The 19913-nt window shown below is 35.5% G+C and overlaps 1 protein-coding gene across 1 annotated transcript in view; it reads left to right on the top strand.

The window, feature by feature from the left end:
- Positions 1-1810: 1810 nt before the first annotated feature.
- The window catches only part of LOC132754507 (fibrocystin-L-like), a 193667-nt gene continuing 175564 nt past the window's right edge, over positions 1811-19913 (top strand). The window contains exons 1-7 of the mRNA XM_060745147.1: positions 1811-1976; positions 2955-3304; positions 5581-5645; positions 8479-8638; positions 9737-9845; positions 10583-10726; positions 19616-19779. Coding sequence (XP_060601130.1) covers positions 1841-1976; positions 2955-3304; positions 5581-5645; positions 8479-8638; positions 9737-9845; positions 10583-10726; positions 19616-19779 — 1128 coding nt within the window. The 5' untranslated portion in view covers positions 1811-1840. The remainder of the gene's footprint in view (positions 1977-2954; positions 3305-5580; positions 5646-8478; positions 8639-9736; positions 9846-10582; positions 10727-19615; positions 19780-19913) is intronic.

Here is a 19913-nt window from a genome sequence, read left to right as displayed (position 1 = left end):
AGGGATAGGGGGCCATCTAACTGTAAACAGAACAAAAGAGAACAATAGAATTCATTCCGTTACAATTGAATAATAGGCCATTGGCTCTCTATTAAACAATAGAAAATAACAAAAGAAATGGTCCCTTATTCCATTTCGAACGGACGTCCGCCCGTACGTCTGTACGAGCCAACATTTGATTATTATGAGCTTCATTCTGTAGTTAAATAAAGAACATAAACTCATAAAATTCAAATTAAGAGCTATTTTTTTGCTTTTATGAGCTTATTTTGCTTATGGACGTTGGTCCAGGTGGTGTTTATGAGCTCATTTGCCTCATAAACATCAAATTTTGGTACGTCCGTACTTCCCGAAATCTTGTGAACGCAACTTCTCTTAAACCGGATGGCAGATTTTGCTTAAACTTCCAGGGATGAACAACCTTAATGTGTAGATGGTAGTAAAGGAAGGAATTTTTGCTGCAACTTAATTTAACAGAATTATGGCTCTTTGTTGATTTTTTCACTATATACATGTACCATATAGAAATTTTGTGTACGCAACTCCTCTTAAACCGGATGGCAGATTTTGCTTAAACTTCCAGGGATGAACAACCTTAATGTGTAGATGGTAGTAAAGGAAGGAATTTTTGCTGCAAGTAAATTTAACAGAATTATGGCCCTTTGTAATTTTTTCACTATATACCATATAGAAATTTGTGAACGCAACTCCTCTTAAACCGGATGGCAGATTTTGCTTAAACTTCCAGGGATGAACAACCTTAATGTGTAGATGGAAGTAAAGGAAGGAATTTTTGCTGCGACCAAATTTAACAGAATTATGGCCCTTTGTTGATTTTTTCACTATATACCATATATATGTTGTTAGTGGGGGCATCCGTGTCCTTTGGACGCAGTTCTTAAAGTTTGTTTCATTTTTACAGTCTGAAAAATACATTCCTTCCACATGCAAAACTGTTCTTGATGACATTTGGGCATATTAAAGTATCCTACGAGCAATAACTGCTGTATGCTTTATGAAAAATTGAAAAGCAATGACAGCCATCAGCTCGTAGAACAAGTAAACCACCCAGCGTTCCTGAGCAAGTTCCAAGTTTTCCATTTTCCTAGCTGCTTTTTTGAATGTTTTCACATCTGTCAACACTTATTTTTTGTCTGTTACAATCCTCAAATATGTTTTCTTTCTTTTAAAAAGGTGTATGACTAACAAATCCAAATGCTATCCCTCTGTATCAAACACAATTATTTTCCTCCCAAGAAATACACAACTTTTAAAAAATGGCTGCCGCTTACATTTAACAAAGCCAGGTCTAATATAAATTCGCAGTAAGTAACAGAAATATGGATGGATGGTTGGACTTTTACTCCTACAAGAATTGTTTGTTTTTATTATTAAAACAAGCGATAATTCATTTTTTTTTTAATAAAATAAATAATATCACTGTCATTTAACGTTGATTGTCGGACTTATTTTCAGCTCAAGACTTCTTGTTTTTAATGAGAAATTCCGACTAAATGAGGCTCTCAATGGGGAAAACAGATTTTAATATTTACGTTAATATTATGGAAATTTCGTTTAAACTTGTTTTTTAGCATGAAATAAAAAGAAATTTAGTTTATTTGTTGTGTGAGATGTAATTTTATTTCATCTCGTGAACTTTAAAAACAGTATTCTCACTCATGGCTATGCCACTCCTGAGAATACTGTTTTTAAAGCCACTCGATGAAATAAAATTTAATCATACACACAAACAAACAAATATCCTCTATATAATAAACAAATTTGTAAAACATTAACTACAGTCATTTAACCAATACACTATACACAGTTGTGTAACCAAATGTTATTTTTTACTTCAGCCATTACAAGTATAAGTCATTCAGTTGGCAGTAAGGCTGGAGGTCTGACACTTACTATTTACGGAAATCATTTTGATGAGAGAGCACCTTATTCCAAATTGAGGGCTTATGTAGGAGGTAAAACACCATTATTTTTACTACTTATTAAATAAAACTACAGTTCAAATACTACATTTCCCTTCAACTGACTACAATCTTATGTGATATCTTACAAACGATTCCTTCCTTTTTGTCAATTTCCCCCATGAAGCAAGAGGAGACTATAGTAATCCCCTTTATCTGTCTGTCTGTCTGTAAGTCTATCTGCTTTTTGTGTCTGTTCCATATCTCCAGCATTCTTAGAAGGATTTTCACGAAACTTGGCTCAATTTCAGCTCACTGAGATGATATGCCATCAATTTTAGCTCAAGGTCAAGGTCACACTTAGAGGTCAAATGTTTTAGCAAGGGTTTTTGTCAGCAAAGCGGACTCTTATTTTCTCTTACATCGCTAAAAGAACAATGGAGACAGCAAAAGCATAGCCACATAAGTATCAATTTGTGAGAATTTTCATCCTTCTGCCTGTCTGTCTGTCAACTCCATACTTTTATTCGCTGAAAATTTTTTGAAATAACTTGGCACAAGTGATCATCCTTATGATCAATATTTTGAAGAATATATTTTGGGTCTATTTTTTTAAACCTATCTTTTACACAAAGGCGAAATGGTTAAATTTCCTTTAGTTTGTTAAAAATTTGCCGCTGTAATTTGGTTTAAAAATGATTTTTAGGAGTATGTTTTACTGTCTAATCATACTCAGTTGCATATTGATAAGAAAGCTATTTTCTATGTAGATTTTAAATATGAGCCGCGTCATGACAAAACCAACATAATGGGTTTGCGACCAGCATGGATCCAGACCAGCCTGCGCATCCTCACAGTCTGATCAGGATCCATGCTGTTCGTAATTAGTTTCTCTACTTGTTATAGGGTTTGTAAGCGAACAGCATAGATCCTGATCAGACTGTGCAGATGCGCAGGCTGGTCTGGATCCATGCTGGTCGCAAACGCACTATGTTGGGTTTGTCATGACACGGCTCATATGTATTGTTTCAGACACTGTTTGTGACGTCAAAAATGTCACTGACGAATATGTAGAATGTATCGTGGCTGCAGACCCACAGTATACAGCATCTAAATTTGAGGGAAACAGGGGTGTTCATTTCGAGTACTGGACATGGACAACAAAAGGAGAAAATGACCTGGACAATATTTTGTCCCTCAATAGCTCCAATCACCGCTACAATTCAAAAACGATCGATGAAACGTATTTCGACAGTGAAAATTGGGGCGATATAACTGCTGCACACGCAAGCAGAATGACAACATACTTTCGACCACCTCACCGTGGAGAATACCAATTCCAACTTTATGCAAATAGTGGAGCTAGGCTATATGTTGATGGGGTATTTTAAAAGAGCTAGCTTGAGCTAGGTTTTTAAAGATTCATTAATCCTCATTTTCTTTTATTAATTATGGCCAACATAAATATTTGACAGATGGCCTATCACTTATGAACATGACACATTAAAAGTGGTTAATTTACGTCTTTTGTATGTCTAGGTGTGTATGTTTTTATGCCCCCGCCATATAATGGCAGGGGCATATAGTGTTACCCTGTTCCGTCATTCCGTCCTTCCGTCATCATCAGTTTCCGTTCATTATCTTAATAACCCTTGCACATATTGAACTCAAATTTGACATATGGATATGTCATGAAAAAATACAGGTCAAGTTTGAATTTGGTCATGGTTTGATGATTTTTGGCAGAGTTATGCCCCTTTTACATTGAAAATAATATGAAATTTTCAGTTTCCGTTCATTATCTCCCAAACGGTTCAAAACATTCAATTCAAAATTGACATATGGATATGTCATGAGAAAATACAGGTCAAGTTCGAAATTGGTCATGGTTCAATGATTTTTGGCAGAGTTATGCCCCTTTTACTTTGAAAATAATATGAAATTTTCAGTTTCCGTTCATTATCTCCCCAACGGTACAACACATTCAACTCAAACTTGACATATTGATATGTCATGAGAAAATACAGGTCAAGTTCAAATTTGGTCATGGTTCGATGATTTTTGGCAGAGTTATGCCCCTTTTACTTTGAAAATAATATGAAATTTTCAGTTTCCGTTCATTAACTCCCCAATGGTACAACACATTCAATTCAAACTTGACATATGGATACGTCAAAGGAATGCGCAGGTCAAGTTCAAATTTGGTCATGGTTCAATGATTTTTGGCAGAGTTATGCCCCTTTCACTTTGAAAATAATATGAAATTTTCAGTTTCCGTTCATTATCTCCCAAATCGTACAACACATTTAGCTCAAACTTGACATATCGATACGTCAAAGGAATGCGCAGGCCAAGTTCAAATTTGGTCATGGTTCGATGATTTTTGGCAGAGTTATGCCCCTTTTACTTTGGAAATAATATGAAATTTTCAGTTTCTGTTTATTATCTCCCCAACAGTATTAAACATTCAACTCAAATTTGACATATTGATACGTCAAAGGAATGCGCAGGTCAATTTCAAATTTGGTCATGGTTCGATGATTTTTGGCAGAGTTATGCCCCTTTCACTTTAAAAATAATATGAAATTTTCAGTTTCCGTTTATTATCTCCCCAACAATATTACACATTCAACTCAAATTTGACATATGGATATGTTTTTGGAATGCGCAGACCAAGTTCGAATCTGGTCATGGTTCAATGATTTTTGGCAGAGTAATGCCCCTTTCACTTTGAAAATGATATGAAATTTACAGTTTCTGTTCATTATCAACCCAACAGTGTTACATATTCAACTCAAAATTGACAAATGGATATGTCAAAGGAATGCGCAGGTCAAGTTGGAATTTGGTCATGGTTCGATGATTTTTTGGCAGAGTTATGTCCCTTTCACTTTGAAAATAATATAGATACATCTTAGGAATTATTATAAGCAGTTTAAGTTTGAATTTGGTCGTGGTTCAATGATTTTAGACAAACTTATCTTTCCTGAATGTTGGAAAAATTTTGAACTTTCAGTTTCAGCACTCATACTTTTGTGGAAATGTATATAGCCATTATGTTGGCTACAAATATGCAATATGCTATTTTTAAAAGGTTAAGACTGAATAATTTCAGTGCCTTGAACATTGTATAAAAATGGTTAAGACTGAATAATTTCAGTGCCTTGAACATTGTATAAAAATGGTTTGTGTTAACATTGAAAAGTTTTAAGGGCTTTGAACTTAGAATGAAAAAAATAATTTGTGCAAACAAATTTGGAACTAAATATTATAACATTTGAAATTTTGGCTGCATGCGGGGGCATCCGTGGCATGATGACACATTTCTAGTTGTTATATTATTTACATTAGACAGCATTAGAATAGTATGTTGTTAAGTTGCAGTCTCGTTGACATTGAATCCTTTGCGCCATATTGCTGTGAGTTCAAATATTCCCAGAGACTTTGAATTGTAATTGCCTGGCTTGTTCCTGAAATACCACACAGAGTGGCACTTCAGGCATGTCTCTACCAGTAATATGATGGATATAATGATTAAAAAAACAAAGTAAAAAAAAACAACCTATAAAATTACAATTGATTATGTTTTATCACGTTCAGAAACCCTTTACCGAGTTGAATGATTTTATCACTTTGCACATTTTTTTTTTATCTGCAGACGGAAACTGTTACATCTATAAATTCTACGGGATCATCTAAACGAATGATGTTAAATGAAATAAGGTATTTGACTGAATTATTTTACACATGTCATCTTCAGTGGTACAGTTAACTTATATTCCGGCAATTATTATACCCCCACCACAAAATGTGGGGGGGGGAGGGGCTCTAATGGATTCGCTTTGTCGTGTCGGTCAGTCGGTCTGTCTCCATTTTCGTGTCCGCTCTATAGATCCTATACCAATTGAAGGATTTTCTTCAAACTTGGCTCAAATGTTCACCTCATCAAGGGAATGTGCAGAACCCATGTTACCAATGTGTCAGCTCAAGGTCAAGGTCACAATTGAAGGTCAAATATCAAACACAATCAAATATAAGACAGTATGTCGTGTCTGCTCTGTAAGTCCTACACTATTTGAAAGATTTTCTTCAAACTTGGCTCAAATGTTCACCTCATCAAGGGAATGTGCAGAACCCATGTTACCAATGTGTCAGCTCAAGGTCAAGGTCACAATTGAAGGTCAAATATCAAACACAATCAAATATAAGACAGTATGTCGTGTCTGCTCTGTAAGTCCTACACTATTTGAAAGATTTTCTTCAAACTTGGCTCAAATGTTCACCTCATCAAGGGAATGTGCAGAACCCATGTTACCAATGTGTCAGCTCAAGGTCAAGGTCACAATTGAAGGTCAAATATCAAACAATGAAATATAAGACAGTATGTCGTGTCTGCTCTGTAAGTCCTACACTAATTGAAGGATTTTCTTCAAACTTGGCTCAAATGTTCACCTCAACAAGGGGATGTGCAGAACCCATGTTGCCCATGTGTTAGCTCAAGGTCAAGGTCACAATTGAAGGTCAAACATCAATCAATCAAATATAAGACAGTATGATGTGTCCGCTCGGTAAGTCCTACATTATTTGAAAGATTTTCTTCAATCTTGGCTCAAATGTTCACATTAACAAGGTTATGTGCAGAACCCATGTCACCCTTTTGCCGGCTTAAGGTCAAGGTCACACTTGAAGGTCAAAAATTGACTTAGAAAATATTCTTAAATTTTAACATGTATTTGAATATTTCTGAAACTTAAGACAAGGTATTCACTTGAAACTTAAAATATATATGAAGTGTCACAATTAAGATATGCTCAGGTCAGGTTTCATAACTCTGTATTGCATTTTAATAAAGTTATGCCCCTTTTTAAGTCAAATTTACATGTCTTCAAATTTACATACAATCAAATATTAGACAATATGTCGTGAATTTCGGTGGTTTTACTCAGGTGCCTGTTCGTGCCTGAAATAATGCACGGAAGGGCACCTGAGGTCTTCCTCTACAGTAAAGCTGGAACGTCAAGATATGACCTATACTGTGTCGATGTGACGTAAAACCCAAAACAAAACAAAAAACAAAGTGTCGGCTCTATAAATCCTTTACTAATGGAAGAATTATCTTCAAACTTTACTCAAATGTTCACCTTAACAAGGTTATGTGCAGAATCCATGTTACCTTTGTGCCAGCTAAAGGTCAAGATCACACTTGAAGGTCAAAAATTGACTTAGAAAATGTTCTTAAATTTTAGCATGTACTTGAATATTTCTGAAACTAGCACAGGTATTTGCTTGAAACTTAAAAGATATATGAGGTGTCACAAATAAGATATGCAGGTAAAGTTTCATAAGTCTGTATTGCATTTTGACAAAGTTATGCTCCTTTTTAAGTCGTTAAATTTACATACAATCAATACTAGACAATATATTGTGTCCGCTCCATAAATTATATACTCATGGAAGGATTTTCTTGAAACTTTATTCAAATGTTCACCCCTTCTGGGCAATGTGCAGAACCCATCTTACCCTTGTTCCAGCTTAAGGTCAAGGCCACACTTGAAGGTCAAAAATTGACTTATAAAATGTTAAGTACATTGGGAAAATGAAAGGTTATTTGTAACTGTTTTCGAACATGACTTGATAATATATATTTATAGTATTACCTGTACAATTAGTCTTTTTTTCACCTGAGATAATTTTTTTTTTATTTATTTGTGCCACTAAAGTTATTTCTTAACCACCTTAACAAGTTGTCTTCTGTCAAGGACATTGATGGGGGTATGAATCGCATTCAGCGATAGTTCTAGTTTCTAAGAAGCATAAAAAATAGGGAAAGTCTGTTACTCAACTGAAGCTAAAGAAATATATGATAACATGGCATGATGCTACTGTAAAAAAAAACTACATTTAGATTAAAAACATGCAATGAAATAATTATATGTAAGAACAAGTATAAGGTAGAAGAGATACTATGACATTCGTAAAAGTTAAAAAATTTACTGATTTTCTCATCGAGAATAAATGAGCTGCCCCATGACAAAACCAACATAGTGTGTTTGCCACCAGCATGGATCAAAGCCAGACTGCTCATCAGCATAGTCTGATCAGGATATCAGGTTCTCTTCTTGTAATATGGTTTGTAAGCGAACTGTATGGATCCTGATCAGATATCGCGGATGCTCAGTCTGGTCTGGATCCATGCCGGTCCAAACACACTATGTTGGTTTTGTCATGGTGCAGCTGAATCTAATGAATCTCGTAAGAATTAAGTGATACATGAGAGTCAGACTAACATTTTACTTATGTAAGATTATCCACCATTGCCATTTCAAGATAAGTAATGAAATTGTAACGTATACCCCTCATTAGGAATAATATAAAGTGTGACACATTTTCATTTTGGGGATAATGTATAATGAAAAGTTATGACCCCATGCACCTTTGGAGTTTACTATGTATGTACTATTAAGGACTTTCCCCTCAACCTGTTTCGATCATTTAAAAAAAAAAAAAATATATATATATATATATATATATTTCACTATTATTTCATTGTCAATAGATATTTACTGGAGATTACTCACTATGCCAGTGGTTCCCATGGCAATATAACCTTGCGGGTCAAGTCCTTTTACACAAAATTAACTAAGGCCATGACGTCAAGGGCTGTGCAAGAAACTCAAACTATCAAGATAACTTCAACTGTGCAAAGAGAACAACAGGTAATCAATTTCACAAGACAGGCTTTAAGTAATTAACAATATAAACTTATAATGTTTTGAATGGTTTTGAGTGTAAATAATTGCTACATGTATGTTAGATATCAATATCATATGACTAATGAGTTACGTACATTCTAGTAACAATGTTGAAAATATAATATGTTTGATATCTGCTTGTGTTGTACAAGTTAATTTAGATCTATAGTAACACTTTTAACTTAAAACCAGAAAAAAAATTGCCATTTTATACATTTTGTATACATATATTAATTATAACATTTATAAGGAAATAGCCCAAGACAAAGGGGAGATAAGAGCTATAAATACCACATTATTTTATGGAAATAATATATGTATAGTTTTTCCTGTTTAACCTTTTACCCCACGAGCATATTGCAAAAAATGGCCGTTTTCATTGAAAAGCCTCCTGTAACAAGTTCAAACTGCTATGAAACTATGAAAAATGCTTCAATACTCATTAAACTTGGCACAAATGTTGACTACACCATAGCCTCTGTAACAGCATGCTCAATCGTAAATTTCCTGTTACCATGGCAACGGGGGGGACGTCTCAAAATTGCCAAAAATCACTATTTTACATTGTTTTTTTCCATCAAAACGGACTTCAAAGTGCTGCAACTTCTCAATGAATTAAGATAGAGTAAAAGGCTTTTCAGCATCGGTTACTAGTTACCCTAAGATCAACCTGAGGCCATATTTAGCCTGTCACATGTCCAAAATTTTCGTGGCGATGAGGGGGACTATCCCCTTTCAAACCCCACAAACAGAAGGGGGGTACATCCCCTTTCTGGCAACCCCCTGATGTAACATTTGGATGGGGGACGGCGCCGAAAAAGTGACCCGAAAAAGTGGTCACTTTTTTTAACAACATTTCTCAAATGAAAAGCAGTGATTCCAGGGGCCTAAATAGGGCATTTTTTCACTGTTTGAGGCCTCAAAAAAAGGGGGGGCGGAAAAGCTGTTGATACACACTTATATAAGGGAAAAGGTTAAGTTGTGAACATTTTCTACTGGAAAACATGTTTCCTGTAAAAAGAATTCAGAAGTGATTTCTCAAATGAACTTTCTTTATTTCAGCAACTGTCATTTAAGTTGTTCACGGGTCAAAACCACACCCAAGAAGTTCAGAAAGTTGAAATTACGCAAGGAGACACTTTTAGACTAGGATTATTTGGAGTATTCACCGGTTATAACAGTTTTTAAAAAATTTTGGGATTTGTCAGGAGTTTTCATTTGATATAGAATTATATGGAACATGATAAGGGACTCCACTGAGATTTTTTTGACATGACGGGACTGAAAATATTTTTTCCAGATAAATGTACCATTTGATGTAGGTTTAGACCACTAATCTTTGTGCAAAATTTCAGATCATTCACTCACTTTGTTTTTCCAGAATAATTATTCAAATTGTAAAAAATGACCCAGAATGAAAAGCATTTAAACGCTTTTCACTCAAATAGGGCTAAGAAAAGCATAAAAATACGATTTTCAATTTATTTCAAAGTATATTTCTTATTTATCTTTGCATATATTTTTGGCCCAAGCCCATTTAAGTAAGAAATTCAAATGTTAGGTTTTTAGGCTTTTTAACCTCAGTGGAGTCCCTTTAAAGGAAAATATAATTACACGATCAATTGCTTCTTTGTATCACATTACTTAATTTAACCAAAAAAATTGATTTCATTCATAAACAAAGGCTTATATTATAAGCATGTAATTTTCATATTTATAAACATGTGTTGGTTTAACTAGAGAAGTCATACAATAACAAAATCATTTTAGCCAGTTCTGATATTGCAAAAGTACAAAATTGAAATTATTTCTAAGATAGGTTATTTTAAGCCCAGTAAATTGATCAGTAACAAACATATTTTGACCTTGTGAACATATTTTGACGAATTATTAATATTCTATTTATAGAACCATTGATGACGACAATGGAAGACTCATTGATACAAGCAGCTCTTGGATCTTTGCCAATATGGGGAGCAAACGAGTCCATTCTTGTTGAAAGAAGTTCATCTGACCCACCCTCATATCAACTTACATTTCAGTCAAGGAGAGGTATACTTACTTGTTAATACCACTCTGATTAATTTATGTCCAAACGAAAACCATACTAATTGAGACAGCAGATTTAATTTTTATTGTCCCCCACCTTTCCGAAGAAAAAAGGGGATATAGAAATAGGCTCCTTCCGTCTTTCTGTCCGTCTGCACTCACAGGACGTCCGTCTGTCCGTCCGTCACACTTCCGTGTCCGGTCCATAACTTTGTCATTTATTAAAGGAATCTGAAATAACTTGGCATAAATGTTTGTTATAATAAGACGATGTATCATGCACAACAACCAGACCCCTACCTCTAGGGTCAAGGTCGCACTTGCTCATTCAAGGTCAACATTTTCTATTTGAGGATATATGTCGTGTCTGGTCTATAACTTTCTTATCTTTGAAGGGATTTTGTAAATACTTGCCACAATTGTTCACAATAATGAGATGATGTGTCATGCGCAACAATTGGTCACCTACCTCCAAGGTCAAGGTCACAGTTGGAGGTCAAAGATTAACATAGTCTGTTATAGTGTATATTTTGTGTCCTGTCCATAACTTTTTCATATATCAAAGGATTTTGAAAATACTTGACACAAATAGTCACTATACTTAGACAATGTGTCATGCGCAACACCTGCATCCCTACCTCCAAGGTCAAGGTCACATTTCGAGGTCAAAAATTAACATAGTCTGTTATAAAGTGTATATATTGTGTCTGATCTAGAACTTCTTCATAATTTAAAGGATTTTGAAATAACTTGGTACAAATAGTCACAATAATAAGACAATATGTCAAGTACAACACCTGCACCCCTACCTCCAAGGTCAAGGTCAAACTTAGAGGTCAAAGGTTAACAGTCTGTGATATGGTATATTTTGTGTCCCGTCCATAACTTCTTCATAGATCAAGGGATTTTGAAAATACTTGGCACAAATAGTCACAATGATAAGATGATATGTCATGTGTTACACCAGTGTCCCTACCTCCAAGGTCAAAGTCACATGAAGAGGTCAAAGATTAACATAGTCTGTTAGAGGGTATATTTTGTGTCCCATCTATAACTTCTTCATAGTTCAAGGGATTTTGAAAATACTTGGTACAAATAGTTACAATAATAAGACGATATGTCATGCACAACACCTGGACCCCTAGCTCCAATGTCAAGGTCACACTAAGAGGTCAAAGCTTAACATTCATTTTATTTGTTTAATAAATTTATTTTTGCATTTGCAGATCTAGCATTGATCATTGATAATTTTGGACTGAAAGTCCTTTTATCCATATCTCAAGCTTTTAAAATAGCACAATAAATAGCTTCATATAAATCTTCCCCCAGGCGGAGGATGTTGGTAACTCTATTACGAATTCTTGTTTTCATGATAAATGAGCTGCATCACAACAAAACCAACATAGTGCGTTTGCAACAGGCATGGATCCAGACCAGCCAGCGCATTCGCGCGGTCTGATCAGGATCCATGCTGTTCGCTATCAGTTTCGCTACTTGAAATGGAGTTGGTAAAGCTGGCTTATCAGCAACACTGGTCAGTCTTTAGAGCCATCATCAGATCATGTCAAGTTTTTAAACATGATCTAGTGATGATAATGCGTAAAGAATCAATCATAGTTAACAGGGTGGGCAATTGGGTGGGTGTGTGATCCCAAAAGTGATTGCGGTTGATAAAATACCGATCAAACTTCAACTTCCTAAGGTAAGTCTCGCTTAATCTTTCCATTTTATCAACCGCATATTTCTTTTGGGGCCTCACACAGAGATTTTAGAGTTGACTCTTTAGTGCATTTAAAATTATGCAGTTTTTCCTGTCAATGAAAGGTAAAATTTTTAAGAACTTTTTATGTTGTTGTCATTGTTTTTAATCTAACTTCTAAGTAAGTTCTAACAATTCATATTTTCTAATCTAAATAAACATTTAATTATTACTATTCTATGTAAAGCAAAGAAATTTGTGTTGTTATAAACATATTAGATTAACTTGATTCAGATTAAATTTAAGTTGTCTAAGTTCTTTGCTCAGTAAGATATATATTATGGCACTGTTAAATACTCAACTATTTTTTACTTGTTTGTATTGCCTTTTGTACTGTTTTTTCCTGAATGGTTTTATTGTAAAACTTGGCAAATGTTTCTGCCCCCTTCCATCCAGCTGTTTTTGCGATTGTTGTTAGAGGCACCCCACGTAGTCTAGCCGCTGATGTTGAAGCCGCTCTGGTATTATGTGGCCCATATTTATTATTAATTCCTGCCTTTATTAAAATGTGTTTTACCCAACATGAAATTGTTTGATGTGATACTGCTTTGTGTGGTTTTTGAGTGCTGATCAATAATTTTGTTTCATTGTGTCATAAAGGTTTTGTCCTGCGGATGTATTCTTTTAAAATGTTTACAATGCAAATGGAAGGAATGGCCTCATATTTTTGAAGCACAATATTCTGAGGGTGATTGCCGTGCTATCGTCCATGTAAATTCTGATATGACACTGAGTAGTGTCTTTACATAATGAAGTAAGCGCTAACTGACATGCTTTCAATTCTAAAATATTGATATGCAAGTTTTGTTCTGCCAAAGACCACTGACCATTTGTTGTAGCATTTGTGGTTTATTTATAGCCCCATATCCTTTTTTCCAGGCATCAGAATAAATTACAAATTTAGGCTGTCCATGAGACACAAGCTTTTTGCTTGTTCGTAAATTTCTTATCCACCAATTTATTGTTGGTTTGACTGTTTCTGGAAGTTTCATGAAGTTATTAAAATTACCTTTGGCCCTTTCAATACATTTGTCTTTGACCTTTTCTAGAGGCTTATAGAATAAAAGGGCAGTTTCAACGCCTGGTTCAGTGGCTACCATTTTTACTATAAGTTTGTCCGTCACAAAACTTGTCCGGACTACTCCTCATAAACTACTGGTGCAATTTCATCCAAACTTTACAGGAATGATCAGTACCAAGTCTAGTTGTGCATATTGTCAGCATTTTCCGCTTCAATGATTTTTGTCAGAGTTATGGCCCTTTAATAATTTTTATTTTTAAAGTTTGTCCGGACTACTTCTCTTATAACACTAATGCAATTTCAATGAAACTTTACAGGATTGATCTATAGCTCAAGTCCTTGCGCATATTGCACTGGTTTTCCGGTTGAATGATTTTTGGTTGAGTTATGGCCCTTTGATAAAAAAAGTGTTTTTTTCTGTGTGTTGCCAGATACACAAAAGCTTGTCCGGACTACTCCTCATAAACTCCTGGTGCAATTTCATCCAAACTTTACAGGAATGATCAGTACCAAGTCTAGTTGTGCATATTGTCAGCATTTTCCGGTTCAATGATTTTTGTCAGAGTTATGGCCCTTTAATAATTTTTAATTTTAAAGTTTGTCCGGACTACTTCTCTTATACCACTAATGCAATTTCAATGAAACTTTACAGGATTGATCTGTAGCTCAAGTCCTTGCGCATATTGCACGGGTTTTTTGGTTGAATGATTTTTGGCCGAGTTATGGCCCTTTGATAAAAAGGTGTTTTTTTCTGTGTGTTGCCAGATACACAAAAGCTTGTCCAGACTACTCCTCATAAACTACTGGTGCAATTTCATCCAAACTTTACAGGAATGATCAGTACCAAGTCTAGTTGTGCATATTGTCAGCATTTTCCGCTTCAATGATTTTTGTCAGAGTTATGGCCCTTTAATAATTTTTATTTTTAAAGTTTGTCCGGACTACTTCTCTTATACCACTAATGCAATTTCAATGAAACTTTACAGGATTGATCTGTAGCTCAAGTCCTTGCGCATATTGCACGGGTTTTCTGATTGAATGATTTTTGGCCGAGTTATGGCCCTTTTTTTTTCTGTGTGTTGCCAGATACGCAAAAGCTTGTCCAGACTACTCCTCATAAACTACTGGTGTAATTTTATCCAAACTTTACAGGAATGATCAGTACCAAGTCTAGTTATGCACTGTCCGTCTGTCTGTCACAAAATTTGTCCCAACATGAAATTGGCCATCATGAGGCGACACATGTGATTTCTGATCGCTCTTGTTTCTGTGTGTTGCCAGATACACAAAAGCTTGTCCGGACTACTCCTCATAAACTACTGGTGCAATTTTATCCAAACTTTACAGGAATGATCAGTACCAAGTCTAGTTGTGCACTGTCCGTCTGTCACAAAACTTGTCCCAACATAAAATTGGCCATCATAAGGCGACACATGTGATTACTGATCGCTCTTGTTTTGGCATTCAGCAAATGTAGACAAAAATCATCTATGTACGCTGAACTAATATGATCTTTCCCTCTGAGAAAAGCAAATACAGGTTTCATCACTTTAGTAAAAACCCTTGGGGATGTGGTTAAACCCATAACTAAAGCGGTAAATTGATATTTTTGACCATTATGAATAAGCCTGAAGTATTTTCTGTCTTGCATTCGAATAGGGATGGAGTAAAATGCTTCAGACAGATCTACAGATGCGAAAAAACAATCTTTTCACATGGAGTTGATTGCATGTTGTAATGTTTCCATTTTAAAGTGAATATTATCCATAAAGCTATCGTTAAATTGTTTAAGATTAAGAATAATTCTAATTTTACCATCTTTTTTCGGTCATATTTGAAATAAATTCATCTCTTTGTGTTATATTATCTACTTTTTCAATGATGTTGCAATTAAGAAATCTGTTTAATTCAGACTCAATTAAATTTTGCTGCGACACATTAAATGATAATGCTTTTGGAATTGTATGTTGAAAGGGTATTTCGACCAATTCTACGTGATAGCCTGTTATAGTTTGAAGTAGCCACTTATCATTTGTAAGTGATTTCCAGTTAAAATAATAATTTTGTGTTTTTCCTGCAACAAAATTGTCAGTGGTATTTGTCAGATTTGATATGTTGCTATTTACATTTATTTTTTGCGATGTCTCGTTGTCTGTTGTGCCTTCATTTGATGGAAGGCCTGCCCATATGGTCTTGGTTGATGTTGATTTCGGTTGTGCACCTGAGGTTTTTTGTAATAGGTCCCTTGAGGATTTCGATTGTGTTGAGGGACTTGTCGTCTGCCTAAAAAAGAACTCTTCTTAGCGCTGTAAGACGTGATATGCAGTGCTTTTTCACCTGCAACTTTCAGGTCCTCCTTCAGTGTGTCGCCAAATAAAAGAGTTGCAGATGTTTTTGACTTTGCACATGTGGCTTTGTACGCTGGTTGAATATCCTTCAGTAGTTTGACCTTTCTGGCTTTGTTGGTCGAAGAAATAGTATAAACCAACATCTTGAAGCTGTCCCCGACCAAGTCTTTTACCTGATTCCTGTCATAGTTGTCAGCTTCTTGGATAATGTCCAGTGATCTGATCATTGGAACCAGGCAGGCAGACATATCGCTCACTGCTCTTTGCATTTTGGCATCAACTGCTTTGGTCAAAGTTGGGAGGTCCCTCCATATAAAAGGCTCTATCCCAGGTGTCTGCAGTTGATCTGTATTGACTGGTCTTCGATGTTTTTTCTTGAGGCCTTTCAACCTCTTTTAATCAATTTCGACTCGCATTGATTTGTTTACAATTTTACTTAACCTTTTTGACATTTGGACACCCGTTACTTCCTTTTCTTCAAATAAATCTTCTAATTCTTGAAGGAATTCGGAATCTTTAGTGTCCTTTTGTTTCGGTGATGACAAAAAATCGTCTAAATTTTCATTATCAGCGTCATCTTCATCTGAACTGATGTAAGTATAGGATGACTTATTTCTCTTGTTTGCTCTTTGGCAGCTTGTCTCTTCCGCTGGCCTATTTTGATTTTGAGTACATTTGCATAGAATCAGATTCTTCATCATTTTCTGTGGGTATATTTATTTCTGGATGGCCAGAACTTGTGCCCTGTCCCTTTTCATTTTGTAACTTTATAGTCTACATGCCGGACTTTAATTGTTCTACGGTGTTAACAACAATGTTTATTTTCTTGCTCTGGGCAGATAATTCTGCCATAGTTTTTAACCAGGTTTTCAATTTTGAAAATCCTGGTTATTAGATTGGGGTATGGCGGGCGGATGGGCGGCTGGGCGGCTGGGCGGCTGGGCGGATGGGCGGATGGGCGGATGGGCGGGCGTCAAACGAAATTGTGTCCGCTCTGTAACTCTTCAACCCTTTGAAGAATTTTGATGAAACTTCAGACAAATGTTTACCACATCAAAATGACGTGCAGAACGCATGTTCCGCATGGCTGGCTCCAAGGTCAAGGTCACAGTGACATTAACATTGAAAATCCTGTCCGCTCTGTAACTCTTCAACCCTTTGAAGAATTTTGATGAAACTTCAGACAAATGTTTACCACATCAAGATGACGTGCAGAACGCATGTTCCGCATGGCTGGCTCCAAGGTCAAGGTCACAGTGACATTAACATTGAAAATCCTGTTTACATGATTTTAACTTCGGGCGTCAAACGAAATTGTGTCCGCTCTGTAACTCTTCAACCCTTTGAAGAATTTTGATGAAACTTCAGACAAATGTTTACCACATCAAGATGACGTGCAGAACGCATGTTCCGCATGGCTGGCTCCAAGGTCAAGGTCACAGTGACATTAACATTGAAAATCCTGTCCGCTCTGTAACTCTTCAACCCTTTGAAGAATTTTGATGAAACTTCAGACAAATGTTTACCACATCAAGATGACGTGCAGAACGCATGTTCCGCATTGCTGGCTCCAAGGTCAAGGTCACAGTGACATTAACATTGAAAATCCTGTTTACATGATTTTAACTTCGGGTGTCAAACGAAATTGTGTCCGCTCTGTAACTCTTCAACCCTTTGAAGAATTTTGATGAAACTTCAGACAAATGTTTACCACATCAAGATGACGTGCAGAACGCATGTTCCGCATGGCTGGCTCCAAGGTCAAGGTCACAGTGACATTAACATTGAAAATCCTGTCCGCTCTGTAACTCTTCAACCCTTTGAAGAATTTTGATGAAACTTCAGACAAATGTTTACCACATCAAGATGACGTGCAGAACGCATGTTCCGCATGGCTGGCTCCAAGGTCAAGGTCACAGTGACATTAACATTGAAAATCCTGTCCGCTCTGTAACTCTTCAACCCTTTGAAGAATTTTGATGAAACTTCAGACAAATGTTTACCACATCAAGATGACGTGCAGAACGCATGTTCCGCATGGCTGGCTCCAAGGTCAAGGTCACAGTGACATTAACATTGAAAATCCTGTTTACATGATTTTAACTTGATTTGGCAGTCAAAGGTCATATCATCTTTGGAGGTAATTTAAAAAAGATATGATATATTATTTCATGTCTACTTTGTAACTTGTTTTTCATTATACAGAATTATCAATATAATTATAGTGAACAAATTCTTCTGTGCTGAACTCGTCCTACATTTCTCAACGGATTTTGTTCAAACTTTCACAGAAGCTTTGTCATCAAGCACCCTGGCACATATTGTCGGGGTTTTGTGATTGGATAGTTTTTTACCTAATTATGGCCCTTTGTTTTTTTCCTTATACATAATATTATAGTGAACACTTCTTCAGTGGCAATTCCTCCTACATTATTCATGTTTTACATAGCACATAGTTACATTGTTTGTTGCTTGTATTTGTATTTCAAATACAACATATTTATCTACAATGGTGATAATTGAAAACCTGGTTTCATGGCATTGCCATGTTTCTTGTTTTAAAAGTTTTGCTCCCCTTTTTCTACAAAGTCTACCATTTTTGCATTTCCCTGCTTTGGGCCCCTTTCTTTTCCTCCGCAATTTATGTCATTTCCGCCCACGAGCGAATTTTCTGAACTATCTGAATTCATAATTGTATGGCAATCTGGAAATTGAACATAATCATAATTATGTCAGTTAAAATTATTCGACCATTAATAGATCGGTCCATTCATAGATCGATTGAGATATAGATCTATATATTCTCAAATTATTTTGCAAAGATCGGTGAAAACATCAAAAATTGACTACAACAATTATGTAATTTTTTCGTAATTATGTAACTTTTCGTAATTTGGTAAACATTCCGTTTTATGCAATATTGTTTGGTATCGTAAACCAGTCTGCTCTGTACTATCGAACATGAGTACGAATGCAATAAAATGACTTTGCTCACAATGACGAGCATTCAAGAGTACACTAATGAAAAGTTACAGAAACATGTGGTATACATGTGCCTTATGCAAATTCTCTGAAGTATGCAAACTCGATGAAATTCATCGGTGCAAGGATATGTAAGTTTCGTACTAAAAATTTTCGTTCTGCCGTACGGTAATGTAGCACTAAGGCCGCGCATAAAAGTTCTTTTAAGGAAAGCGCAAACATACTTTGCATCCTTTGTCTATGTGATATAAATAATGGCGCCTGAAATTAGGTCAACCATTTTCCGAGAATATTGGTGAAGTTTTTTCTTGCATTATAATTTTCCTGAAAATGAAGTACAAAATTTTAAAACAAACTTTTCTTACCAAATTAATCTGAATATCTATCGTCCTATTATCTAAATATACACTAATATTTTAACTTTTTATGTCTGACTCATTAATATAAGACTTCACAGTGTTAATGATAAATCTGCACTGACCAGTGTTGCTCCTCTCTCTGTGTGAGGCCCCAAAAGGGAAATGCGGTTGATAAAATATATCTATTTTCTTGGCATTATCTTGCAACCTTCTACTGACTCAAACCATACTTAAAGGTATGTGCTTCATGATGTGTTGACGATATTGTTATTTGCCATCACATTATTCAGTTTTTGACGCCATATCAAACTTACGAAATTACCTCCTTATGTTTTAGACAGTATGCCATTATTCCAAGGACCTGAGTTTTAATCCAATTGGATGTCATAAATATCTTAATATTTTAATGATTTTGTTTTAAAGGTGACTTTCCAAAGGTTGATGTGAGGGAAGTAGCCAAAAGCTCTGGAGTAGAATATATTGTGACAGAGCAGACTAAAGGAGTTCCAGATTTAGACATGGTCGCCCTCAAATTTGAAGGCATTGTTTCGGAACCATTCTCTGTAGCTTCACTTGATGCTGTAACAGTAAGAAAGCAAATTATTTATAATGTGACATATTCAAATTATTGAACACAACAACAACAATCATTTCACAAATCATTATTTTCTGTGCCATCATCATCATCAACATCAGAATAATAATCAAAATAATGATATTC

The sequence above is a fragment of the Ruditapes philippinarum genome, unplaced genomic scaffold (assembly GCF_026571515.1).
Source record: "Ruditapes philippinarum isolate M1 unplaced genomic scaffold, ASM2657151v2 ctg402_1_1_1_1, whole genome shotgun sequence".
Taxonomy (NCBI): Eukaryota; Metazoa; Mollusca; class Bivalvia; order Venerida; family Veneridae; genus Ruditapes; species Ruditapes philippinarum.
Note: the sequence above shows the minus strand (reverse complement) of the source record. Positions and strands in the feature narration are given on the sequence as shown.